Source organism: Neopsephotus bourkii, unplaced genomic scaffold (genome assembly GCF_033783945.1).
Source record: "Neopsephotus bourkii isolate Nb327-2 ecotype Australia unplaced genomic scaffold, CSIRO-AGI_Nbou_v1 NB_1044, whole genome shotgun sequence".
Classification (NCBI taxonomy): domain Eukaryota; kingdom Metazoa; phylum Chordata; class Aves; order Psittaciformes; family Psittacidae; genus Neopsephotus; species Neopsephotus bourkii.
The window spans coordinates 409,252-434,884 of NW_026901533.1; the positions used below are offsets into that span (position 1 = coordinate 409,252).

The 25,633-nt window shown below is 51.1% G+C and overlaps 1 protein-coding gene across 3 annotated transcripts; it reads left to right on the forward strand.

The window, feature by feature from the left end:
- Nucleotides 1–54: 54 nt before the first annotated feature.
- LOC133216378 (cyclin-dependent kinase 12-like) lies at nucleotides 55–25,253 on the forward strand. Of its 3 annotated transcripts, none has more exons than XM_061361024.1 (14): nucleotides 55–1,519; nucleotides 6,962–7,846; nucleotides 10,912–11,088; nucleotides 11,969–12,108; nucleotides 13,248–13,418; nucleotides 14,197–14,386; nucleotides 15,218–15,274; nucleotides 15,812–15,913; nucleotides 17,052–17,129; nucleotides 17,589–17,705; nucleotides 18,244–18,375; nucleotides 19,641–19,855; nucleotides 21,459–21,908; nucleotides 24,147–25,253. In XM_061361024.1, exons 1-14 carry the CDS (start codon nucleotides 468–470, stop codon nucleotides 24,827–24,829), a joined length of 4,449 nt encoding a protein of 1,482 aa, XP_061217008.1. In that variant the 5' UTR covers nucleotides 55–467; the 3' UTR covers nucleotides 24,830–25,253. The 3 variants fall into 3 exon arrangements, with proteins under 3 accessions (XP_061217008.1, XP_061217009.1, XP_061217010.1); XM_061361025.1 differs by having other exon boundaries at nucleotides 21,462–21,908; XM_061361026.1 differs by lacking the exon at nucleotides 24,147–25,253 and adding an exon at nucleotides 22,746–23,182.
- Nucleotides 25,254–25,633: the final 380 nt, after the last annotated feature.

Here is a 25,633-nt window from a genome sequence, read left to right on the forward strand (position 1 = left end):
TTTGGGAAGTGAGCAGGGGGCGGCGGCGGGGACGGGCCGGGACCGGCCGGGCCGGGCCGGGGGCAGCGGCCGCGGGGCCCCGCGCTCCTTCCGGCGGCGCCATCCGCGGGCTCCCGGTGACTGAGAGGGGTGGAGAGCGATCGCGGGCCCAGGCCCCGCCTTCCCGGGGCGCCCCCGCCGCGGCGCTGCCCTCTGGGCCTGGGCCCCTTGGATGAGGCGGTGAGGCGGGGCCCTGTCCCCTTCCCCTCCCGGTACCTGCCGCCCCGTTTCCCTCGTCCTTCCGCCTCCTCCGGGGCCTCCCGTAGCCGTGGGGCCGCGCTCCCCCATGTAGGAGCGGCGGGGGGGTGTCCGCGGCAGGGAGGGCCGAGGCCGGTGTGAATGGTGCGAGGGGCGGGCGTGTGAGGAAGTTTGGGGGTTTCGGAGGCTTCTTCCCCCTCCGCTCTCCGGAGCACAGTGGAGGAGGAGGAATGCCAAACCCGGAGAGACATGGGGGCAAGAAGGACGGGGGCGGCGGGGGGTCCTCGCAGCACGCACCCGGCAGCGGCAGTTCCAACAGCAAGGAGAGGCACCGGCCGGCCTCCCGGCACCGGCGGCACAAGTCCAGGCACTCCAGGGAGTCACCGCTGGCGGCCCAGGAGGCCACAGCATCCTTGGGCTCGACGATGAAGCCGCTGGTGGAATACGATGACATCAGTTCGGATTCGGATACCTTCTCGGATGATGTGGCCCTCAAGCTGGATAGGAGGGAGAATGAGGAGAGGAAAACGGACAGGAGCGAGAGGGCCCAGAAGCACCGGCACCATCAGCACAAGCGCGTCCGGGAGCTGATGAAGAGCAAACAGTCAGAGAAAGAGAGGAAGTTGGAAAAGAGCCTGGATTCATCCAGTAGGTCTGGGTCCACCAAGGAGAGAATATCGGGATCTTCCAAGAGACTCCTAGAGGGTGAGGAGCATCCCAAGTCATTGTCCTCAAAGAGCAGCAACAAGGAATCCCGGTCAGCCAAAGCGCACAAGGAGAAATCCAGGAAGGATCGGGAGCTCAAATCCAGCCACAAAGAGCGCAGTAAAAGCCATCGGAAAAGGGATGCTCCCAAAAGTTACAAAACCATTGACAGTCCCAAGCGGAAATCCAGAAGCCCTCACAGGAAATGGTCTGACAGCCCCAAACTGGATGACAGCCCTTCAGGAGCCTCCTACATCCAGGAATACGACCTCAGCCCTCCCCGCTCTCACACATCCAGTAACTACGATTCCTACAGGAAAAGCCCTGGTGGCTCCTCACGCCGCCAGTCCATCAGCCCGCCCTACAAGGAGCCTGTGGCCTACCAGTCCAACACCCGCTCCCCCAGCCCCTATTGCCGGCGGCAGAGGTCCATCAGCCCCTATAACAGGAGGCGTTCGTCCAGCTACGAGAGAGGCAGCGGCTCCTACAGCGGGAGGTCCCCCAGCCCCTACAGCCGCCGGCGCTCGAGCAGCCCCTTTGGCACCAAGCGCTCCGTGAGCCGGAGCCCCATCACCAGGTACATGCTCTCAGTGTGGTCTTCCTCACCCCAGGGAAAGGGGAAGCATGTTGGGGTGGCTGTGGGTACGGGGAGGTTTAACCCCCTTCCTCATCTCTATGGGTCACAGAGTTGCTGGCTACCTGGAATTGCTGTGGTTGGGGTCGTGGTAATTCCTTTGGAAGGGGTGGTTCACACCTTGGAAAACACCTTCCCGGGTGGTGGTGGTGGTGGGAGGCAGCATTGGTGTTGGCTCCCAGCAGAGAGGCCCAAGGCTGAATGAGCTCCTGGGATTAAGTTACACCCACCTCTTGAGGTGGCCATGGTGCAAGGAGGGGGGGGCTGTGATCAGCTCCTGAGGCTCTTCCCTGTGAGGGGTTCAGCCAGGGAGAACGTTTTCACCTGGTTCAGGAAGCCTTGAGCTGTTCAGTATGAGTGGGAGCTTGAATACACATTTCAGGAGGCTGCAGTGGGCTCTTTCTGAGCAGGCTTTTTTCCTTCACTCCAAGCTGAGTACATGTGAGCTCTGTCATTCTGGACTAAACTTCCCTTTCTCAGCGTTGGAGTTTCTTGCTTCCATCCTGAAATCAGGGCATTCCCAGGGCCACTAGGAACCAGCTGTGTTTTGGCTTAACTTATAGAATGGTTTGGGTTGGAGGGGACCTTAAAGATTTTGGTTTAACTATAAGTTTCTTTCCTTTTTCTTTAATCAATAACTTTCCCACAGAAGGAAGCTGTTATTTGAAGGTAGTTCTGTGTGTTCAGTTTCAGGTGTTCATCAATCACCCTGTTACATGCACAAACACTCTAATGATTCTTCTTTCCTAGCTTCAGCTTATGTTGAGTTCCCAGTTGTCACCATGGGTACTGCAGAGCTTTGGTGGTAGCTCCATGGCAGTTAAGATGTGACCTGGAATACAGTGGCTGTAGAAATGCTCCACGCTGTGGTAGCTGCATCCTCTGGTCAAAACAGGAGCTGCAAGAGAAGAGGCTGCCTCCAGAGTGTGTTTGTGATGAGCACTTCCCAAAGACCACAGGGCTTTTGGAATCTGACCTTTGTTACTAGAGCTCCTAACTTCAGGAATGCTATCTCCCAGAGTGGGCTTGAAATGATGCCTTTGTCCTTGCTGTGAGAGCTGCACTGGTTTTAGCACCCCAGATGCTGTTACATAAAATCTACTCACTCCAGTGTGGTTTTACAGAGGGAGAATTCCCTTTGGGCTCTTCCTGCTCTGCCCTGTTTTCTCCATGTACACCTGAGGGATAGTCCTTGATAGTTTTCTTCTCCCTCCCCTCAATCTTTTTTGCCGTGGTGGCACTGCTCTGACAGACTCTTTGCCAATACATTGGCAAGAGTAAGAATACAGCAGTAGGCAATGGATGCACACTTCATGCTATAATCGTGTGTTACAGCACCTGCTAAATGTCCATGTTCAGCCTAAGCAGGCAGAAACCATGTAGAAACGAGGGTCTTATGCTCAGAGGTGGGGATTTTCCCCCCAGGTTACTCCCACTTCCCAGCAGAACCTGAAGCTTACTCTTGTTGTAGGTTAGGTTGCTTCTGACTTGATCTTAATGATGGGAGCAGCTTTGTGGTGCTCCTCTGAACTTCCATGCCCTCACAAGAAACTTCTTAAGGGCATCTTTGACTCCCTGGCAAAATGCTAGACCCCAAAGCAAAAGCGATTCCAAAGGTTACTGACTGTTTACTCTCAGCTTGTACTGAATTCTCTGAATCTTGGCCTTCATTTGGTAACCTAGTCCTCTTTTCTTCCTGGGCAGATAACTTACTGAGTGATGCATGCTTGTAAAGCAGAACAGAAAACATGGATTATGCCTTGAGAAGACATCTGCCTGAAGGGATTCTAGTAAAGGGAAGAAGGGGGTTAATGTGTTCTCCATATGTTAGACAAACTGTAAGTTGTAATTCAGGTGTTTGCTTTGCTGAGCTTGAAGCTCAGTGCTGAGGCAGTTGGTGCAAGCTCCTGCTCAGGTGTCTCAGAAGCCAGAGGTGGGGCTGCCCCTCTGCTGAGGGCTGTGCAGGAGCTCTCCACCAGGAGCAGCTTTGGTGGATGTGCTGCAGGTGAGTGTGGAATGGGGGCAGCTGAGTGGGCACCGGAGCAGCTGGGGAGTGACTGTGACCTCTTGTGTTGGCTCCTGCAGAGGGACAGTTTGGGAGAGGAAAGGTCTGTAACTGGCACACTCAGGCAGTGAACACCTGACTGTGGCTGAAATCCTTCAGAGGAGGTAACCCAGGCTTTTCTGGGCCACTGAGTGGCTTCCACTGACTGCCAATATAGGAGTTGGGGGGGTATTTTCAGTGCCTTCTGTGTTTTCTTTCATTTCCACGACCAAACCCCAGTGTTAGGAAACTGAATCCATGTGCTTGCAGTGCTGATGGGAAGAAAATACAGAATGTTTGCATTTCAAATGGCTGTGCAAAACAACTTGCTTTCCATTGAGGAGCAAATGAGGCTGATTGGGTCAGTAGGGAAAAGAACAGATGTGCCTTCCCAATCCCTGTAGCAACTGTTGGCATTGCAGCTAAAACTAGAAGAAGAAATTCCAGAGTCTTTCAGCTTGCTGGAAGTGGGTTGTGCTCTAAGTATAGCAGCTAAGTGTGAGTGTGTGCACATGCTGTAGTAGTGGCCCTTATTACACAGACCCTTGCCACAGCAAATGGTCGTTGGGTGTTCATAAATCAGAAGCATTTGCCTCCTGATTGAGCTTGTTTCCTGAGCATGGGGCATGCAGTCAGGCTTCCCAAGCACTCATTTCCATGTTACTCTTGCCTTCTGTGGTGGCTTGGAGCAGGTGAAATGTTTTAATGTCTGTAGATGTTCCTAGGAGCTTGTGTAATGGTTAATGTGGAAGTGAGGAGACATGGGGCTTTGTTCTGCCAGCTGATTCAGGGTCTCATAGCCAAAGGCTCTGAGCTGTGGTTGGTTTTAGCATGAAGAGGGCTGGAAGGTTCCAGCAATCCCTCTCCCCAACCCCATTCTAATCTTCTGATTGTATTAATGAAATTAATCTAATAATGCTTTTTCATTTGGATTTCCAGATGAGCCATAAGCTCTGCTTTGGGTTAATGTGCAGTGGTCATGGATCTTGCACTTCTGCTTTCCAGTGCTAGAGGTACAACAAGGTGGTGTTTAGCCTCAGGGCGTTTTTAACCACAGGAAGAACTGCAGTGAGACTGAATCTCCTATCCCTGATGATCTTAGCAGGGTAAGAAAGCCATAGAGAGTTGTCTTAACACATGAAGGGGCAAAAGTGCTGACTGGCTTCAGGTGAAGCCAGAAGAGCTTTCCAGAGGATGGAAGGAGTATGTTCAAAAAGCCTGGGCATCTTCTGCCTTGTTGTATCTTTCCTGAGAGCTCCAGCAGTGATAAAAGCTGTGGAAGATCATCCAAAGCTGGTGGGGCTGTTGTGTTCTCATATGAGATAAGGTCTGGAGTGACCTGTTACTGGTTTTAACTGCTGGAAAAGCAGAGGAGCCTCTCTGCTCTGACAAAGGAGCTGGAAAATGGGCTTCAGAAGAAAGAGCTCTTTGTAGATAACTGTAGGTTATCATTGGGCAACCAAAGAGGGGAAAGCCCAAGTGATGCTCATGGAGCAGGAATATATGGCTTCAGTCCTGATGGAACGAGGTAGAACTGGACTTCCGGGGAAGTTTATATCAGGTCTGCTGAGTGATCTTGTTGGGAATGTTGCTCTACAACCAGCTGAGTTGGAGTAACTGTTGGGGAGTAATCATGGGGAGGATGGAAGACAGGATGAAACCGAGTATTGCAGCATCTTAATCTTAACCTGAAAGAATTGTAATAGGGAATGCTAACCCCAGAACTATGTGTGGTTGCAGTAAGCAACATCCTGCAGTAGGAATGCTGCCATCAATGTGGAAGGGTCTTTGAGCAAAACCAGAACTGTGTTTTCATCCCTGTTTTGTGGCAGGTGAACTGCTACCCAAGGGGTAAACTGCATCTGAGACCGTTAACTCTTGAAGCAGAAACCTCAGGGAAAAGAGCTGATCCTGAGGCACATTCCCATTACAGAAACACATGTAATGGAAGAGGAAAACAGTTGAGTGACTTCAGGTGACACTTTGGTTTTCCTCCTTCTGGTTGTATATTTATTTTGTAAGGCTAAAGGTAAGGCCTACCTACACTTGTGCTCTTTGACCACTGGTAGCTGGAGGTTTGGGGTTGTACGTAATAGTGAGAGGGCAAAATGCTTGGTGTAGCAAGGGATGAGGATTCTGTGTGGCCAGGCCCTGTTTTCACATCCTTGCAGGTGCTGGTGGTGTCCACAAAGGAATTTTGCTTTAGTCTCAGTTGTCCAGTTTATTTTCCAGCCATTTGCTGTCTCAGGGTAGTAGTAATGTCTACTAGAAAGAGTAAATTACACTGAGTGCCATTCCAAGGGAGCTTGTGTTCAAACCTGCTTGCTGTTAGGTGGGGTTTAGAACTACTGTGGAACTCTGCTTTGAGGCAAGTCCCTGTTTTCACAACTAGGTACTCCTGAGGAATAACTCATGCAATCAGAATAAGCTTTGAGCAGTTTCTAGTATCCATAGAGTCTGATCTCAAAACATCCTTGTTTTCCTGTGGCTCACATAGCTTCTAAACCCCTCAGAGCCTATCACATGTACAGATAAAGTGTGCTGCCTCGTAACCTCCAAAATCCTCATTGGAAGCAGTTGTGTCTTGTCAGGAATTGTGACCTGGACACTGGGAGTACCAGTTTCCAATTCCATTTTGTTCCTGAGCTTGTTTCTCCATCAGCTGGTGGTTACTGCTGGGTTCACCCTGTGCTCTGGTGCATACCCTTATGGTGCAAGGTGTTTCCTGCCTTGCTTGTGTCTTACAGGTGTCAGTGTGGCTTTATTTCTGCATACATCCACCTCATGTAGAGCCTGCTTATTTTAACAGAGGCCCTCTGGATATACCTCAAGCAGAAGGACAATTCCTGGTGGATTTGGGTTTTTACTTCTCCTGAACCACAACGTGCAAATCTGAGTTCTGATGATCGTAAAAGGACCAGGGAGATGGGGATTGGCTTGAAGTGAGGTGCTCTCTGAGGCAGGATTCCCATGAGAGCAGTTGTATTTTATCCCTTGTTTGCTTTAAAATTGTACATAGTAACTGGAAAAACTTCCTAAACTCTTTTCTTTAGTGCCTGCATCTGTGTTTTCCTTTCGCCTTGAGGCTCGGCCCACCTTCATCCTTCCTTTCTGCCTTCAACAGTGTGATGATGAGGATGGTCCTGCCATTGGAAAGCTGAGTGATGACCTGAAACCTGCTTTGCTTTAGCCTCTAAACTCCTTTCAGTAGCTTTCCCTCACAGGTATTCTGGTACTGAGCTGATGGGAGTTCTTTCCAGAGCGAGCTGTTGGTGTTGGTGAGTAGCTGAGGGGGTGAGAGCTGCTTCGTTTCATTCATCCTCTCCCTGTCCCCCCCACAGGAAGTCTGTGAAGTCCCGAAGCCGAAGCCCTGCCTATTCAAGGCACTCTTCATCTCACAGCAAGAAGCAGAGGTCTGGGTCCCGCAGTCGCCATTCCAGTATCTCCCCCACGAGGCTCCCACTGAACTCCAGTCTCGGGGCAGAGCTCAGCAGGAAGAAGAAGGAGCGAGCGGCGGCGGCGGCGGCTGCAGCCAGGGTGGATGGGAAGGAGGCGAAGGGCTCTCCCGTGTTCCTGGCGAGGAAGGAGAACAGCCTGGCTGAGCTGAGGGAGCCCACCACGGAGCCGAAAAAGGCCCTCAAAAGTGTTAAATCTGACAAGTCGTCTTCAGACGCGGAGTCAGGGAATTTACTGCACGCCAATGCAGAGACTAAAACCGCTGCAGAGACAGCGAAAGCCAAGGCAGAGGAGAACTCGGAGAGGAAACATCCTGTTCCAGTCAGAGATTCCAAACAGACGGGAGCAAAAGACTCGAAGCCTGTAGCAGTGGTAGAGGACCTCCTATCTCCAAAAGAGACAGACACAGCAGAGAAGGAGCTTCCACCCCCACTACCCTCAATAAAATCACCTCCTCCTCCTCTGCCCACAACCACACCACCACCTCCAACCCCGCCGCTGCCGCCTTTGCCTCCATCACCTGCAGCTCCACCTTTGCCACCATCCCAACTGCCTCCCGTTCAGGTCCCTACTTCAGCCCCAACACCTTTGCCATCTTCTTCCCACCCAAGGACGTCTACTTTATCCTCTCAGGTGAACTCTCAGCCCTCTGTCCAAGTCGCTACAAAAACACAAGTGTCTGTGACGGCTGCTATCCCGCACCTGAAAACTTCAACGTTGCCTCCGCTTCCGCTCCCCCCTATTTTAGTTGGGGAAGATGACTTGGATAGGTAAGGTCACCTCACAGCCTCCTGGTTGCATTTAAAAGCAAAACGTTGAGATAAACCACTTCTTTGGGGTGGTTGGGCAGTTTATCCTCATCCTGCAGAGTACACTCAAGACTACTGCATTATTGCATGGCCCCAGTCCTTATTTTGGCCTTGTCAGGTTTATGTGGAGAGTTTTATGGTCCCATGCAGTAGTTATGTTTTATCTCGGTGGGAAAAAGAGGTTTGGCTGCTGATTTAATGGTGGTTAGTAAAGGTTTCACATCACTCTTTGTTCATACAGCATGGGTCTGGCATGATCCACCCCTTTGTTGCAGCCCTTTGCACACGCTTATCTTGAAATTGCTTTTTGAATGCCTCCAAAACCTGTACTTAAATAACAGGGAACAGCTCAACAAGTCCTATACCAGAACACAAACCAGAGTGATGGTGGTTCCAAATGCATCGGTCATGCAGGCTGGGCATGAAACTGCCATTGGTTTAACTGCACTGTTGAGTCATTAATACAATCCTTACTGCTTATGAAGTAGGTGTTCATGTAAAAATGGAAGGGTGAGGCTGCACCTACTTCATCTTTCTGTTTCCTATTGTGTCTAACCAAAGCACACAGGCTCAATTCTGTCCTATAAGAGCAGCTCCTGCCTTGGCTGCTGTGGCTCTGGGCTTTAATATGAACTTGGCTGCAAAACCTTCCTGGGGGGTGGCTTTTGGTGAAGGGGAAAGGAACAGAAGAGCCAAAGTGGATGTGGAGAGGAGGAAAAGCTGCTTCCCCTTTTGTGGCTGTTAATGTGTTGCTGTGTTGTTAACATCAGCATAGATACGTTTTCCTCTGCTTAGCTTGTGTGTCTTTCCAGCCATCACTGAAGATGGCCTAGGTATCTTGTTGGTTAGTAAAGCATGGGGTTTAATGGCTAGTGCTTAACACAGCGGTTATGACTTGGTCTAATGACCCTGTGGGTGAAGTGCACATGGTTATGTTACAGTTTCTCATTCACTGAAGTGATTTTTCTGCTATCCCTGTAAACGAGGGTGATGCTGTCACTTCAGTCAATGTGGAAGTTAGGCTCATGCTTGTCTCTGCCCCTCCAAAGCTATGTAATGTTCAGCAAGCACTTGTTTAACTGTATCTGTGATGAGCAGCAGCTTTTCCCAGCCTGCAGGTTTCCCCCCTCAAATGGCAGGGTAAGCAGGATTCTGCTGCTGTGTTCCCTCATTCCCAAACCAGGGATTGCTCTGCAAATCCAGGGGTTTGGCCTTTTTATACCACCCAGGTGTGGCTCAGTTTTGTCCAAGTGTGCTTTATCTCTGCCATCACTATGAACTGAGGCATGTGGGTGATCCTGCAGCTGGTTGCTATGCTTAGTAACTGGATTTCCACTGCCTTCCCCAATGAAAGGATGGGAAATCCTGCTTCGTTTTGCTGAGTCTGGTGGCCCTCATTGAGCAGCAGCTCACTCTTACTCAGCTGCTTTCATACATAGGAACACAACTTTTGTGGCTAGGCTTTAATTTTCCATGCTGAATCTCCAGCTCTGAGCCTGTGGGAAGCACAGGGTATTGAAACGTGTTTAAATGTGTCCAAGTACCAGATATGCCTCATTCAGGTGGAGACTCTCCATCCTTTCCTGCTGCTTGCTATCACCTCTGGAATGCCTTTAGACTGCACAGCAGTCAGGGTGCACTGTGGGCTGCTTCACCTAGCAGGAGATGCAGTGGGAGGAGAGGAAAGGCTGTGTAGACACCAACAGTACAAGCTCTGTGTTTGAGGTTGCATTCAATGCTCTGAAGGATTTGTTGGGCTTTCTCACTTCAAAATAAAGAACCCCAGTCCTCTTTGAGTTGAAGGGACCTTAAAGCTCATCCAGTTTCACCCCCTGCCATGGGTCCCTTCAGCCCAAACCATTCTGTGATCAGATCAGTGCTTCAGGTACACATGGAAGCCATAAAGAAAGCAAAACCTGATTGGAACAGTCTCCCATCTCCTGTGTGCAGTTGTAGGCCCTGTTTGGGTCCTGCTTTGCAGAACCTCTTCTGAGGTTCAACCAGGATTCTGCCTTGGCTGGGGGTTCTTCTGCACATGTGTGGTTAATGGAGGGGGAGCTCAGCCCATGCAGCTCTCCCATTCCTGGTGTTTCTGGGATCTGGTGAGTGCTTTCCCTCATGATGTGCCATTAGTTCTGCAGCCCTGGTGGCTTCTTAGCAGTGGGAGAAGGCTGCTCCCCCATCTTTTACAGGAGGTATCCAAGCTCAGGGCCACAATTGTGTCCTTCTTAACTTTGTTCCACAAGAGGTTGTTGTGGGGATTAGACAGTGCCTGATGAGAAAACTGGGAAAATGACCTACTTCCATTGGTGGGGGGGTGTAGTTTCCATGTTAGACCTGACAGTGCTGGCAAAGAGCAAACCTGCTGCTGCCTGCCCTGAAAACAGCCCTGGGAGGATGTTTGGGTCTCTTCATCCTTTCCTGCTGGAGATGTGCATGGAGAAGAATTCCTGACTATTCAGACCTTGGAATTCTCCCTGCTGCATGCAGGAGAGAGGCGTTAGGCTCTGCCTGTCAAAGCCAAGCTTTGGATGCTGTTGGTAACTTGGTTGTTTAAAGTCCCCTTTGGGTGTCTTGGCAGTACTCACAAGTCAGAGCTACATTTGGGTGCTGGCTGAGAAGTTAAAAGTCAGTGATGTAGAGAGATGTCATTCTGGGTTTGTATTTTTAGTGCTCCTTAACAAGTCATGCATTTAATTTCGGTATGGTAAAGGGACTGAATAGAGGAAGTAAGGGGGGAAAGTGGGGGCTGGGGGTAACCTGGACTTACAGGAAACTCACCATAACCCCTTATTTATGCAGGTTCTAGCTGCAGAGCTGGGTGGTTAGTTGACAATGGCACATTCAAACCTAACCCTGGTGTATTATCACTGTAAACCTGAAGGTTTCTGTTTGGCTGTGCTCATTCTGGCACTGTAACTTGGGCTCATAACCATGTGCTCGACCTGTCCTGCAGCAGGCTGGCTTTGTTTGCTCACTGGCTCTTAAGTCTGACTTCTGTGTTGTATTAACTTTCCGGAGTTTAGTCCAAAAGAGATTCTTCCTCCAAAACCTGTGAAGAAAGATAGAGAGCAGAGACCACGACACTTACTCACGGACCTCCCGCTCCCCCCAGAGCTTCCTGGAGGGGATCCATCTCCTCCTGACTCCCCGGAACCAAAGGCAGCCACACCACCTCAGCAACCCTTCAAAAAGAGACCAAAGTAAGAGCCTTTCTGTCTCTTCTGTTGGCTTGTTGGAGCTGTTGGGTTTAATGTCTCTCCACGCACATCTTGGTCTAGGTTTCCAAAGCTTTAGGTTTCGAGTGTAACCGCAGCGCTCCTTGAAGAGCTGAATGAGCTCTTCCATTTGAAATGGAACCTGGCAGCTGCTTTGCCAGCTCTCAGCAGCCTCCCCACCATTGATTGGATGGGGAGAACACTTAATGGGCACTTACTTATAGATCTTGAGTCAGACTTAATTCACTTGTATCCATTCGTTGTCCCCAGGCTCGTTTGAGTGCTCTCGATTGAGGGAAGTGAAACGTGGAGAGAGCAAGTTCATATTTCTGTTGTTGTCTTAGGGGGTCTGAACTGTTTCCTGAGGGTTGTTTTTCACTTGCACCACTCACAGCTGAAGGCCTCTTGCCTCATCCCTGTGAGAATGAACACTTTGGGAGGACGAGGAGGTTGTGGAAGTTGTGAGCCAAAGGGAGGCCTGGTTCAGGCTCTCTGCTGAAGCTGTGATGGGTTCTGTTGTCTTCCCCTTTGACCCTTCCAGTGGTAGGAATTGCTGGAGTGTTTCAGATCCAATCTCCAGCCACGTTTTCCCTGAAGGTGCCCACATCCTTTACTTTAGCAGTGCCTGCAGGGCAAAGAAACCTCCTGATGAGCATCCCTATAGAAAGCTCTTGGTGCTACCAGACGTTTGCTATTCCAAACAAGAGGTGTACACCTTTTCTTCAGGCATGATTGTGTTGCAAGGCGTATAGAGCTTCCCTGACAACAAACCCCATGTGTTTTGTACACTGAGTGCTGGCTACACCTTCCTTGAAACACAGCTCAAATCCAAACTCGCATGGTTTTGGTGCCTTCCCTTTTCCAGAATCTGTTGTCCTCGGTATGGGGAAAGGAGACAGACGGAAAGTGACTGGGGGAAGCGATGCGTGGACAAGTTTGACATCATTGGGATTATTGGAGAAGGGACATATGGGCAGGTGTACAAAGCCAAGGACAAGGACACAGGTAAGGATGCCAAGTGGCTTCAGGTTGCTTCCACTTGAAGGTCTCGTTGCTGTGGGTGTGCTTCAAACCCGTTCCAGCGTTAGTGGTGTTGCTTGTTAGTAATGAATACCTGTAGAACTAGAAATAGCTCCAGCCTTGGAGTTTTTACATCAGGTGCTTGCAAAAGGGGCAAAAGAACAGAAGCTTTGAAATCCTGTTAGCGCCCCTCTACTTTCCCTGCTTGTGAAATCACTGCTATGAGTACAGTTTGTGTGGTCAGGTGATCACAGGAATCACAGGATCCCAAACTGGTTTGGGTTGGAAGGGAGCTTAAAGCTCATCCAGTCCCAACCCCCTGCCACAGGCAGGGACCCCTTCCACTGGAGCAGCTTGCTCCAAGCCCCTGTGTCCAACCTGGCCTTGAGCACTGCCAGGGATGGGGCAGCCACAGCTTCTCTGGGCACCCTGTGCCAGCGCCTCAGCACCCTCACAGGGAAGAGCTTCTGCCTAAGAGCTCAGCTCAGTCTCCCCTCGGGCAGGTTCAAGCCATTCCCCTTGGCCTGTCCCTACATCCCTTGTCCCAAGCCCCTCTCCAGGTTTCCTGCAGCCCCTTTAGGCACTGGAGCTGCTCTAAGGTCTCCCCTTCAGGAGCCTTCTCTTCTCCAGGCTGCCCCAGCCCAGCTCTCTCAGTCGGGCTCCAGAGCAGAGCTGCTCCAGCCCTCGCAGCAGCTCCATGGCCTCCTCTGGCCTGGCTCCAGCAGCTCCACATCCCTTTCATGCTGCTGCCCCAGAGCTGGATCAGGATTGCAGGGGGGGACTCCCTCAGCAGAGGGGAAGAATCCCCTTCTGGCCACAGTGTTGTAGCAGAGCTTGTGGAGTGGTTTCCATGGTTAATTTATGTCTACTTGTGTGACCTTACACTGAAGCAGATGAGGGGAGCACTGGTGTCCCTGTCTTGAGTTGTGGCAGTGATTTTTACCTTAGTTGCTTTCAACTTAGAATCATAGAATAATTCGGGTTGGAAAGGACCTTAAGATCATCCTGTTCCAACCCCCATGCCATGGGCAGGGACACCTCACACTAAACCATAGCACCCAACTTCCCCTTGGAATCCCACCAAGGCTGTGTGTGGAGGCTTTGACACTGCCTTGTCCCGACAGGGGAGCTGGTGGCTCTCAAGAAGGTGCGGCTGGACAACGAGAAGGAAGGTTTCCCCATCACAGCCATCCGCGAGATCAAGATCCTGCGGCAGCTCATCCACCGCAGCGTGGTGAACATGAAGGAGATTGTCACGGACAAACAAGATGCACTGGATTTCAAGAAGGACAAAGGTAGCACTTGCTGCAGGCTGTGGGTTTCATCAGCCAAAGAGCTGATGCAATCCGTTAGTGTTTGTTCTGGGTCTAGGTGTTCTTTCTTTGGGTTCCTCCTTGATACATAGCTCAGTTTGGTGTCTGGATTCAAAGCATAGGTTCCAGTTAAAGTGAGGTGTCACACTGCAGAGCCAAGGTAGACACAGGTTTAAAAGGATGCATTGCATTCCTGGAGGGTCCCAAAGAAAGCCTTTACAGGATCACTTTTAACACTAATTAGGGGCAAAAACCTTACTAACAGCAAGATGAGTTTTGTCCTCTGTCACTGCGGAAGAGGGAGATGTTCCAGCATCCCACTAGCTGTCGTTTGGGGCCTTCTCTTCCATGAGGGAGCAGGGAACACCACAGACATCAGGTCAAGTGATCTCAGTCCTGGTAGAGATGAGTAGCTGCATGGGGGTTATGTGCAACTCATCTGCTCTCCTTCAGCTCTAGTCTACCTGGCAGGGTAGCTTAAACTTAACTAGCTTAAAAGAAACAAATCCAAAACAGCCAGGGAAATGTGCCCAGGATTTCAAAGGAATTCATTTTGGGGGCTGCTTGGTTGTGTTGGGTCTTTTGTCTGTTAAGGAGCAAAAAGAAGTCTTTTAGGGCGTCTAGGAAGCCCTAAGTATCACAAGGGTGTGTTATAGAAAATGCCAACAAAACACCAGCAAGGCTATTTCAACAGTTGAATCCACTTCCCCTCCTCTTTGTCTCTCCTTGTCTTAAATGATTTCTCTCTTTATTATACCAGGTGCCTTTTACCTTGTGTTTGAGTACATGGACCATGACCTAATGGGGCTGCTAGAATCTGGCTTGGTACATTTCTCAGAGGACCATATCAAGTCTTTCATGAAACAGTTAATGGAGGGGCTGGATTATTGCCACAAGAAGAATTTCCTTCATCGAGATATCAAGTGCTCCAACATCTTATTGAACAACAGGTAACGTGGGAATAGAAACACTTCAACCCAAGCTCTTCCCTGCCCTCTCTCTGCATTCACCTTGAGTATGGTTTGGAGCAGGAGGTGTTGATCCTATGGGGAATCCAACCCTGTGTGTTTCCACATGGTGTGGTGGGTGGTTGTGATGAAGCAGTGGCTTTCCTGGGTGCTGCTGCTGTAAGGGTGAACAGCCCCACCAACCTTCATCCGAACTTGGTGCTGGTGGCACTCTCTGCACTGTTTTGCAGCTCTTTACAGCTAATTTTCATGTTGACTTGCAATAAATGGGGCTCTAAACTTGGTCTCCATGGTATTTTGGCAAAATTCCTGTTTATTGGAAGCACTTGTATGCAGGGAAACCACTGAGGGTTAAGGTACGAAGGAGCAGCTCTCTGTGAGTGCTCTCTCCTCTCTAGATAGTGTTTGGCACTAACACAGCTCATCACAGAATACATCACAATTACTCATTTGCTGTTAAACCTCAAGTCTTTATCTGGATACCCATAAGAAAACTTTAAGCCTGTGAGAATAATGCTGCACATAATCACATCCACGTGTCTGGATATCCATCTAGAAAAGGTCCCTGGGACATTGGCCTATTGGGAAGGGTTCATGGTAGAGATGAGACTGAATTATTGCCTTTTCTTTTTGGGTCTTTTTTTTAAGCATTAAATAGGATCTGGAAAATTAACAGTGGTATATTCCAAAGTAATTACTGCTCCCATTGCTTTGGTGGGCCTTCCTACTACATGGGGGATTTCATTCCCTTTTCCTGTTGCAGTGTGTGAGTCTGGCTCTGGTTCAAAGCAGTGACTGTCTTTTGTCTTTCAGTGGGCAAATCAAGCTTGCAGATTTTGGACTCGCCCGACTCTACAGCTCAGAGGAGAGGTGAGGCATGGGAGGAAGGGGGAAAGGCCTTCCATGGGTGGGATGAGCTCCTTTCTTCTTAATACCTACATAGTCACTTCACTTGGAAGTCCTGGCATTGCCTGAGGAGTGATTTCCAGTGTTAAGTGGTATAATGGAGCTCCAACTGTTGTAGAAATATACTCCTGGCTGCTATTAATAGCTTTCCATTAGGGAAACCACCTGATAAGGAGCAGAAACATCTTCTCTGCTTGCCCTGGCCCATGTTTGGCTTTGAGATCAGTTGCTCTTCAGCCATGGCAGCCTCCTGCTGCCTTTTACAGGTCAGGATTTTCAGTCTTGGGTGCCTAGAGCTTGCTACCTGCATACAGGCAGACCTGAAATCCCTGATAGCTCACCAGCTCTATGTAACTCAGGCAGATGCTGTGGAAGGCTGGCACTTGAAAGCCCACTGCATCTACTTCTGTGCCAAACTCTGCCGTTTGGAAGTCAAAATTAGAGTTTATAAGGATTTTTGTGGCTCTTGGCCTCACTCTGTGTTTGTGTCTTGCATTCCAGCCGTCCATACACCAACAAAGTCATTACGTTATGGTATCGACCTCCGGAGTTGCTGCTAGGTGAGGAGCGTTACACACCCGCCATAGATGTGTGGAGCTGTGGGTAAGTGCCTGCCTTGTGTCTTTTGTCCTGTTTGGGCTGTGACTATTAGCACGTGGAAGCTGGTCTTTGAGCTGATCTCTGAAGCTCTGTTCCAGCAAAGCAGAGTGGTGGGATAGTACAGGGATACTTGGAATCATAGAATAGTTTGGGTTGGAAAGGACCTTAAGATCATCCACTTGCAGCCCCCCTGCCATGGGCAGGGACACCTCACACTAAACCATCTCACACAAGGCTTTGTCCACCCTGGCCTTGAACATTGCCCAGGATGGACTTCTAAGCTTGTGTGCTTTGAGGAGATAGGTATATGTCACCTGACTAAAACTACACCACTTAGTAAAAACTCCTGCTTGGTATTGACATGTAAGAGCATGAAAAGTGTCTATCCTTGCTGTTCAAATAACCAAACCAGCCAACCTTTGGTCATGGTGCACCACTAAGGAGGGGTGACAGGCTTACTCTGCTGGCTGTAGCTTCAAGTGTATGGGTGGGCTGTAACGGCCCTGTCCAACCTGGCCTTGAGCACTGCCAGGGATGGGGCACCCACAGCTTCTCTGGGCACCCTGTGCCAGCGCCTCAGCACCCTCACAGGAAAGAATTTGGCACTGATTGTCATTGCTGTCAGAAGGCTTTAGAATAGGTAGTAAGGATTGAGCCAGAATTGTCCCCTCCCTCCTTTTCTTTCTCTTTCAGCTGTACAAATGGTGTGTGTACAAACCTTGTGTGCACAAGGCTGTGTCCTGTGCTTGCCAATGACAAACAGTAAGCTTCAGGCAGCTGAGGATGATTTGGGCAGGCAGATACCCCCCCTCCAGTAAAGTTGCAAAGAGAAATGGGCTGGACCTGAAGGCAAATGAGCTGCCTGGCTGATTTCCTTGTCACATTATTGCCACGTCCTACCTTTCCCTGCAAAGAGTTAAAGCACGAAGCCAGTGTTAACCAGCTTGGTGGTGAATGCTATTTCCCAGCTGTGTGGAATCAGTGACTCTGTACACATAGGTTAGTTTGTCAGTCCTCAACTACAAGCCCTGATGCAAATAACTCTCTTCAGGCAAACCTGCTCCTGAACAGAAATGCTGCAGTGTTCAAACGACCATCCCATGGGTTTGCTGTCGTGACCTCTTGCTTTTCCTCTTTCCAGCTGTATCCTCGGGGAACTGTTTACAAAGAAGCCTATTTTTCAAGCCAATCTGGAACTGGCTCAGCTTGAATTAATCAGGTAAAGCATTGCACATGCATGCCTATGAGAAGAGGTACTGCAGAAACTGCTCATGCACACAGGCTCTGTGTTAGGAGAGCCTTCTTTCTCTAACCTGCCTGCAAAATAGGAGCAACAAATGATGGTAACTGCAGATGTGAATAGGTGGGCATTTAGGGGTGTGTGGCTGCTAATGAAGGCACTGTCTGGAAACTTTGCTGCTGTTTAGTTGAGTGTGTGATGAACCTAAATTACATCTGGCACTGAAAATGTGTTGGGTGGCTTATAAACTAAAGATAACCATTTTTCCTCTTCTCACCATAACTGAAGTGATTAACCAAAACTAGGTTATTGGTACCATAAGTTGCTAAGGAAGAGTAACAACTGTTCCAGCTGAAGCCAGAGCAGTTGGGGTTGGGGCCTCTTCTCCTCCTGGCTGTGTTCCACTCACTGCCCATACTCTGCTCTTCTGGTTGCCAGCCGGCTCTGTGGGAGCCCCTGTCCAGCAGTGTGGCCAGATGTCATCAAGCTGCCCTACTTCAACACTATGAAGCCCAAGAAGCAATACCGGAGGCGCCTGCGTGAGGAGTTCTCCTTGTGAGTCCTGGTAGAGGAGAGGATGAGTACCTGCATGGGGGTTATGTGCAACTCATCTGCTCTCCTTCAGCTCTAGTCTACCTGGCAGGGTAAAGCAGTGCTTCCCCTCCTTGCCCTCTCCAGGAGGGTTTCCTCCTTCTGGATAAGGCTGGAATGGGGTCATTGTCCCTCTTTCTAAACACCTCATCTGCCACAGGTGCCTTCTGGAGGGCTCGTGACACTTAGGCAGGGTCTGCACTGGAAAGCACTCTTGTCAGTGTTGTGTTCCACAGTGCTAAGGCTGGCTGACCTCAGAGACGTGCTCCCTGAGGGGAGAGAATGATTGTGTGATAATCCCGTGGGATTTCTAGCTGAGCTGCTCTTCCTAAACAGCAGAAATTACACTGAAAACACCCCATATCTGATGCCTGTTCTGGTGATGCCTTTGAGCTGCTGCACCACGTAGTAACCCATTTTGACTGCAAGGCCTGAGGGGCCTCTCTGAGCGTGCCTATTCACAACAAGCCCTGAACTCAGCTGTATTCCCAACTCTCCCCAGCATTCCTTCGTCTGCTCTTGACCTGCTGGACCACATGCTGACACTTGACCCTGGCAAGCGCTGCACAGCAGAACAGGCCCTGCAGAGCGACTTCCTTAAGGATGTTGACCTCAGCAAGATGGCTCCTCCAGAGTAAGTTCCAGTGGGTTCCCTGCTAACAAGCTTTGGGAAAGAGCCCCCCTGGCTTGCCCTTGGTGGGGGGGAGGTCAGTCAGAGTTCTGATTTCTGGATTCTTGTTGTGTGTTCTGTTGTATGGCTGAGCAAATAGCTCTTCCTGTGCTCTTGGGTATCAGGCTGGGGTTAGAAAGCTCAGTTTAATGCTTGCAAGGTGCTCTAAAACTCTTATTGGGGGATACAGGAGAGTAGCATGTAGCATCCCCCCTGTCCTGTGTGCCAGGGGGACTGGCTAGGCCTTGTTTGTGCCACTTGCTAATTGACTCAGGGGCTGTTGAGCAGTGTCACATGCGGCTCTTTTCTCCCACTCCAGTAATCAAGGGATAAAGCTCTGCTCTTACTGGGTGCAAGTAGCTTTTGAGGTTCCCTTTAGAGTTACTAAAGGCAACTAATTCCTTAAAGCTACCAGATTCAGCTTGGCAAGCTTGTGTGCATTATGGCTAACCCAGTCCAGCCGGGAGGGAGATCTGGGTGCAAGTGAAATGATTCCCATCCAGTTCTACTGCTTTGCCCCGTCTTGGAATATCCATGCTTGTCCTGCAGCACTAATGACTTCCTGCCCTCTTTGAGGGTTACCCCGTATCCTGGGCTGCATCAAAAGGAGTGTGACCAGCAGGTTGATGGAGGTGATCCTGCCCCTTTACTCTGCTCTTGTGAGACCTCACCTGGAGCATTGTGTGCAGTTCTGGTGTCCTCAACATAAAAAGGACATGGAACTGTTGGAACAAGTCCAGAGGAGGCCACGAGGATGCTCAGGGACTGGAGCACCTCCTGTATGGAGCCAGGCTGAGAAAGTTGGGGCTGTTCAGCCTGGAGAAGCGAAGGCTGCGGGGAGACCTCAGAGCAGCTTCCAGTGTCTGAAGGGGGCCTACAGGGATGCTGGGGAGGGACTCTTCATTAGGGACTGGAATGATAGGACAAGGGGTGATGGGTTCAAACTGAAACAGGGGAAGTTTAGATTGGATCTAAGGAGGAAATTCTTTCCTGTGAGGGTGCTGAGGCACTGGAATGGGTGCCCAGGGAGGTTGTGAATGCTCCATCCCTGGCTGTGTTCAAGGCCAGGTTGGACGAAGCCTTGGGTGCCATGGTTTAGTGTGAGGTGTCCCTGCCCATGGCAGGGGCTTGGAACTGGATGATCTGAAGCTCCTTTCCAACCTGAACTATTCTATGGTTCTGTTCCACACTGCTGTGTGTCCTCACTGCCGAGTGTTGTTCTCTTCCAGCCTCCCGCACTGGCAGGACTGCCACGAGCTGTGGAGCAAGAAGCGGCGGCGGCAGCGGCAGAGCGGCATCGCGGTGGAGGAGCCGCCGCTCTCCAAAGTTTCTCGGAAAGAAACTACCTCTGTTCCAAGCACAGACCCTGTCAAAAACAACAGCAGTCCTGTGCCCCCCCAGCCCGCCCAGCTCAAAGCAGAGCCTGGTGCTGCAGATGCAGTAGGTCAGTGCCAAGCCTGGTCTGTTAAAGGTTCCTGATACCGTTACCTCCCTGCTCTCTCTGGCCTGGGGGTGTGGAGGTTTGTGTCTGGGTTGAAGCCAGGCTCATTCTTTCACCTCTGTCTCTACAGAAAGGAGAATTCCAGGTTTTCCCCATCCTGATTTCCTCAGGGATCTCTTGCTGATGAGCTGTGAATTTGTCCTAGGTTGGTTCTGAAACGTGCTTCCACAGAGATGAATGGAAGGACTTACTGAGTCACTGAAGTACCAGACCATAGGCTGGAAGGTGCAGCCGTGTACAGGGTGTGCAAATGAGCTGAACTCCATAAAGCTGAGGCATGGGATCTCTCAAGCTAGTGGCTGATGGGTGCAAGTGTACAGTATTACACTCTGCTTAGTGCAGGCAGGATCCCTTGGTCATAGAGGCTTGCAGGACCAGGTTTCTAAAAGCGTGACCAACCTTCCTGTTGAGTTGGAGGGGAGGTATCTTGATTCCTGGCAATGCAGAGCTATGCAAAGCTCCCCAGACCATGCTGATTGTTCTATAGAAGCCTTATAAAAACCCAGATACAGCTAAAGCTTTCTTTGTCTCAGATGTTGTGCTGACAAGTAATGGGGAAGACAGTTCTTGCTCCAGGGAATGCACAATCCATGTGTTCAATGAAACATGGCAGATGGACAAAAGGTGGTGGTTGGATTAAAAAGCAGCTGAGGAAAGTGAGTGTTGTGTTCTTAGTTGCCTACCAGCAAGAGGAGCTTCGTTTTAAGCTTCTAAACCCAAACCTTTGCAGCTTTCTGCCCTAAAAGCTTGCCTTACAAAGGCAGTGGCAGTGTGAAGGGGCAGCGTTGGCACTTGTCACTCGGGAGGCTCTGCTCCAGCATGGTGCAGAGGGAGGTGATGCCACTCGAGGGTTGTGTTTCAGACTAACCTGGATACTTGCAGGTCAGGACAGTCTCCTATGATCCCAGACCAGTTTTCAGCAAGGAATTGCCTTCTGCTTGACCTAATTTCTTTTGCTGTGTCAGGGGAACACACCCTTTCTCCATCCCAAAGAGCAGCTCAGCTTCATCCCGAGAAACCTGCTTCCCAGTGCATAGGGAGTGCTGTTCATCCATGGAATGCTGCAGGAGGGGCTGAGCTGCTCTCAGATGTGCTGCTCTGATTGCCACTGAGGTGGGCTGGGGGTTTCTGTGGTCATCACACGTCCTCAACCTGGCTGCTGTAACTGGTGCTGCCCTTGCTCACCAGTCTGCTCCCTGGGATGCTCAGGCAGGGAGGTCTGGCTCAGCTGAGCTCGGTTTATGCAGCAGCCACGTGTGCTGCTGGCTCTGAGAGGGCTGTGAGGAAGCTTCCCAGAGCACGCAGCTGAACCTCGGGTGAGTGCAGTGTGTGCACAGTGCCACGGGGTGCTGCTGCAGTGCTGTCAGAGCTGATGGCAGGATGGAGGGGGCAAGCTGAGCAAACCCATCCTGGAATCCTCCTCCCGGAGCCTCCCTGCTTTCCCCCCAGCACGGGGTCACAGAGGAGGAGGTGTGCAGTGTCAGGGGTACAGGCTGATGTGATGTAGCTCTGTGTAACCTCCCTGTGATGCTCCTTGTGTTTCCAGCAGGCCTTGGAGAGATCACCCAGCAGCTGAATCAGAGCGAACTGGCTGTTTTACTGAACTTGCTGCAGAGCCAGACTGACCTGAGCGTCCCACAGATGGCCCAGCTGTTGAACGTTCACTCAAACCCAGAGATGCAGCAGCAGCTGGAAGCTCTCAACCAGTCCATCAATGCTCTGACAGAAGCCACCACGCAGCAGCAGGAGTCTCAGGCAGCAGCAGCAGAGGAAGCCATAGAGGAGCCACCCGCAGAGGCGCAGCTACCGGAGGAGCAGGCGACTCCAGAAGCAGCCAGTGCTCAGGGAGACATGCAGAACGTGCTGGCTGTTCTGCTGAGTCAGCTGATGAAGAGCCAGGAGCCTGTTCTGACCCTGGAGGAGAGCAACGGGGAGAAGAGCAGTGAGCAACGGGGGCCGAGGAAAACCCCGACAGTGCAGCCGGAGGAGAGTACAGGTAAATAACGTGCCCGTTGCTCGTGCATCTGGGATGCCACACTCTTGTTTGAGCAGTTCAAGTGTTCCACGTGAGGGCCTCTAGTTCATCTGCAGCCAGGAGGAGCTGAGAGGTGGTGACAGAGGGAGCAGGGGCTGTGGGTGGGAAGAGGAGAGGTGCTGGGTGCCAGAATGGGGGCAACATTCCAAGACTGAGGCAGACACTGACCTACTCCCTGCAGTAAGTGCTCAGGAGGTTTTAACAACTGCAGCAAGCCAGAACATGGCAATACTGCCTTCTCTGCTTCACATCCCCAAAGCATATCAAATCCAGTAGTGCTCCATCAGTGGAAATGAAAGGTTTTGGGGTTTGCTCAGAAATGAAAGGGAAACTCAAGAGGTTCAGTTCTTCCTCCAGCACCCCTAAGAATCAGTTTACACATTCAGGTGGGTTTTTCACCCAGGACGTGGAATTCCTGCTGGTTTTCCCATCTTGCTGCTTATCCCAAGTCTTCTTTCACTGTTCCCTTCCTGCCCTCCTAAAAAAGAAAGAGAAGGAAATAAAGAGAAACGTGCAGAGATGCTTTTGAAGAGCACAAGAACTGAAGTAGTGGCGAGTGAGTGCTGGAAGGGAGGGGGACAGTGGCAGTTGGGTCCAACAGCGACTGGTGCATCCAGCTTGGAGCAGACTTGGCTTGAGTCCTGCCATCCAAAGCTGAGCTCCCCTGGTTCTTGTAGAGCAGGTAGGAGGCATGTTGACAAGAGCTGTTTGTATCAGTGACCGCTTGGATTTCCTTTCCGAAGGTGAGTGTAAATGTCTCCATGTCTCTTGTTTCTGTTGCTTTTTTGGCTTTATTAGCAACCTCCCGTGACGACCTCACCAAATTCTAGGAGCACCTCCTGGGTATGTCTCAGACTCTCCAAGGGAGCCTCTTTTGGCCAGATACACAACTCCTCTGCAATGTAGCTGAACGTGCTGTGTTCTCGTGCCTTCGACACACCCGCCCACCACGAGCCAGTTGTGACCGTGCTTGTCTTTCCTGGTTCTTTTCTCTTCCTGCCCTAGTCCTGGAAGATAACTAGGTTCTTGTAGAGCAGCTTCAATTCAATAACCTTGTGTTCTGTTTATAACGATTTTAAAGGAGATGCTGTCCCCCCAATCGGCTTGGCTTCCCAAATGACCTGAAGATTGTTTTCTGGATTACAATACAATCTAGTTTTAAAGCGGACTGATGGGTGGAGGGGTGGTCCTGGAAGACTACTGGTTTTCACAATAAAGTTTGACCTTTTTAATAACCAGTTTTGCACATGATTTGAGGATCTGATTCAAACAAAGGTGTTTGTGGCCTCTTGTGTCATCGCCAGTAAGACCTTGCATCATGGGGTAGCTGAGCCTGGTGGCTGGACGGGAGGTCGAGGCAGTTCAGTTGTGTTGCTCTGCAGGAGTCAGGATGGGTTGCTGGGAGCAGGTCGTGTCCCATGTTGTCCCCTTGCTGCTTGCACTTAGCAAGGGGAGAGCCAGAGCTTTGGTCTTACCCAGCACCTAACCAGGCTGCTTTGTTGTTCTGCTGCCTCAAAAGCAGTAACACAAAGCAGTGAGAACGTGGTGACGGGGTGTGAAGGGTGCTCTTGTTCTTGCTAGGAGAGAACAAGTCCTCTTGAAACAGAAATCTTGGTGGCTTCAGGTCTGGGTTGGGGATGGGGACAAAAGGGGTTTCTCAGGCTCCAGGGCAGTTTGTGTGTTGCACTCAAGGATTTGTGGGTTGAGATGGCTTTGGGCTCTGTGCTGGAAAATGACAAAACCCAGGAGAAGGGCTGCTGTGCTTTGGGGGCAAGTGGACACAAGAGGTTGTACCCACTCCTTCAGTGTGGCTTTGTGGCTTTCCTAAACCAGTCCCTCACTATGAAGGCACCAGTGAGCCTGGGACCGAAGCAGTAAGGCCACAGCATCCCCCTGCAGCGACCCCATGTGCTGTTGCACAGCTCCATCCATGCATTATCCTTTTGCTCCAAGAGCAGGAATCCCTTCCACGGGTGCCCATGGCTTAGAGGAGCTGTTGCCCACTGGATGCACAGAGGAAACTCATGGATGTTTTGTGTGCTTTGGTCTCCCCTCTGAATGCCAGCTCCTCCATCCCTCCCAGTGCATCCCAACTCCATTGACTGGTTTGGGGGGGGTGGGAGGGAGGGGGGGAAGAATGTTGGTAAATCTCTTGGTGATGTTGTAAGCCGGTGTTTAAAAGCAGTAACCCTTCCACAGCGTGTCCTCCTCGCGTTGTCCCACCAGAGAAGAGACCCCCCGAGCCCCCCGGACCGCCGCCACCGCCGCCTCTCTCCGAAGACGACCTCTCCAGTGCAGCCCAGGAGCTGAACCCGGCCGTGACCGCTGCTCTCCTGCAGCTCTTTTCCCACCAAGAGACGGAGTCGCTCGGCCCCACACCGCAGGAGCATCCCGCTTCCAGAGCCACCGACTACAGCAGATCCCGGCCCACCAGGACTTACAGCAGCGAGAGCTCCGAGGGTGGCTTTGGAACCGAGGAGCTGAATTCAAGCCAGACGCTCCTGGAACCTTCAGCCCAGGCTCTGGGGAAAAGCAGGACCTTCTTGGGCTCCGTGAGCCACCTCGGGGAGACGAGCAGCTACCAAGGCACTGGCTCTGTCCAGTTCCCAGGGGACCAGGACCTCCGCTTCGCCCGCGGCCCCGTCGCCGTGCACACGGTTGGCCAATCCTTCCCTAAATCCGAGGGGAGCAATAACACACTGGTCCATCCCGAGGCCAAAATCCACAACTACAGCGAGCTGGGGCCGGCTGCTTCCAGCGGAGCAGGAACAGGTCACAGTTGGGGTGCCCCAACCCAAGCCACCTCTTCCTATGGGAAGCCGTTCCGTGGGGCTGGCAGAGTGCCTCCGCGGGGAGGACGGGGCCGGGGGGTTCCCTATTGAGCTGCCCTCGTCCTCCCCTCCTTCACCTCCACCTTTTTAGCCCCATGACTTGAGTTTGTGGCCCAGAGCAAGGTCTCCTCTGCATTTCAGCTGCTGCAACGCTCCCCGTTGTTAGTCCTTGCTAGGCTGCCACCGGGCACCCCGGGACTCGCTGGAGGGTCCCCACTTTGGGTGCCTTTGTGCTTGCTTAGTGACAGACCTGAACCCCCAAAGCGGGGGTGAGCTTCCTGCCCTCCATGTTGGGGGGGGATCCATTGCAAATAAGAGGAATGAAACAAAACCCAAGCACAGGGAAATAGGAAATCACTCAATCTCTCACTAGTGCTTCCCTGGGGGGGGGCAGCGCAGGGTTCAGGTATAGGGCTATGGGGAGATGGGTTCCCAAAGTGAGGATTTTGGTTTTTCTTCCCAATTCCCTTTAAAAGAAGAAACCAATAAAAACAAAGGGGAATCTATTGCTGGGAATTGGGTATCCCAGCTCTGGAGAGCTGGGATGGGGCACTGGCTTGGCCTCAATTGATCCTATTGCTGTGAGCTCCAGGGTCCATCTCACTTGACTGTAGCCTTAATCAATGGGCTTTGGGGGTTTGTACCTTTCCTACTGCAACTTCCTAGTGGGAATTGTCTTGGGTTCTTTTGTTCCTTTTCCTTTATCCCAGAGCCGAAGCCAGCTCCTCGCTCCCCAATTCCTGTTTCTCATTTGAAACTTCCAAACCCCACATTGGAGCAGCAGCTCAGCCCTTGGAGGCTTTTCCAGGCATCCCTGCATCATTTCTAGAAGCATATATATATATATATATATAT

Coding starts and splice junctions, on each gene's coding strand:
- LOC133216378 (XM_061361024.1), top strand. CDS start 468: ATGCCAAACCCGGAGAGACATGGGGGCAAGAAGGACGGGGGCGGCGGG. Junction 1,520..6,961: donor AGCCGGAGCCCCATCACCAG/GTACATGCTCTC, acceptor TCCCCCCCACAG/GAAGTCTGTGAAGTCCCGAA. Junction 12,109..13,247: donor AGCCAAGGACAAGGACACAG/GTAAGGATGCCA, acceptor TTGTCCCGACAG/GGGAGCTGGTGGCTCTCAAG.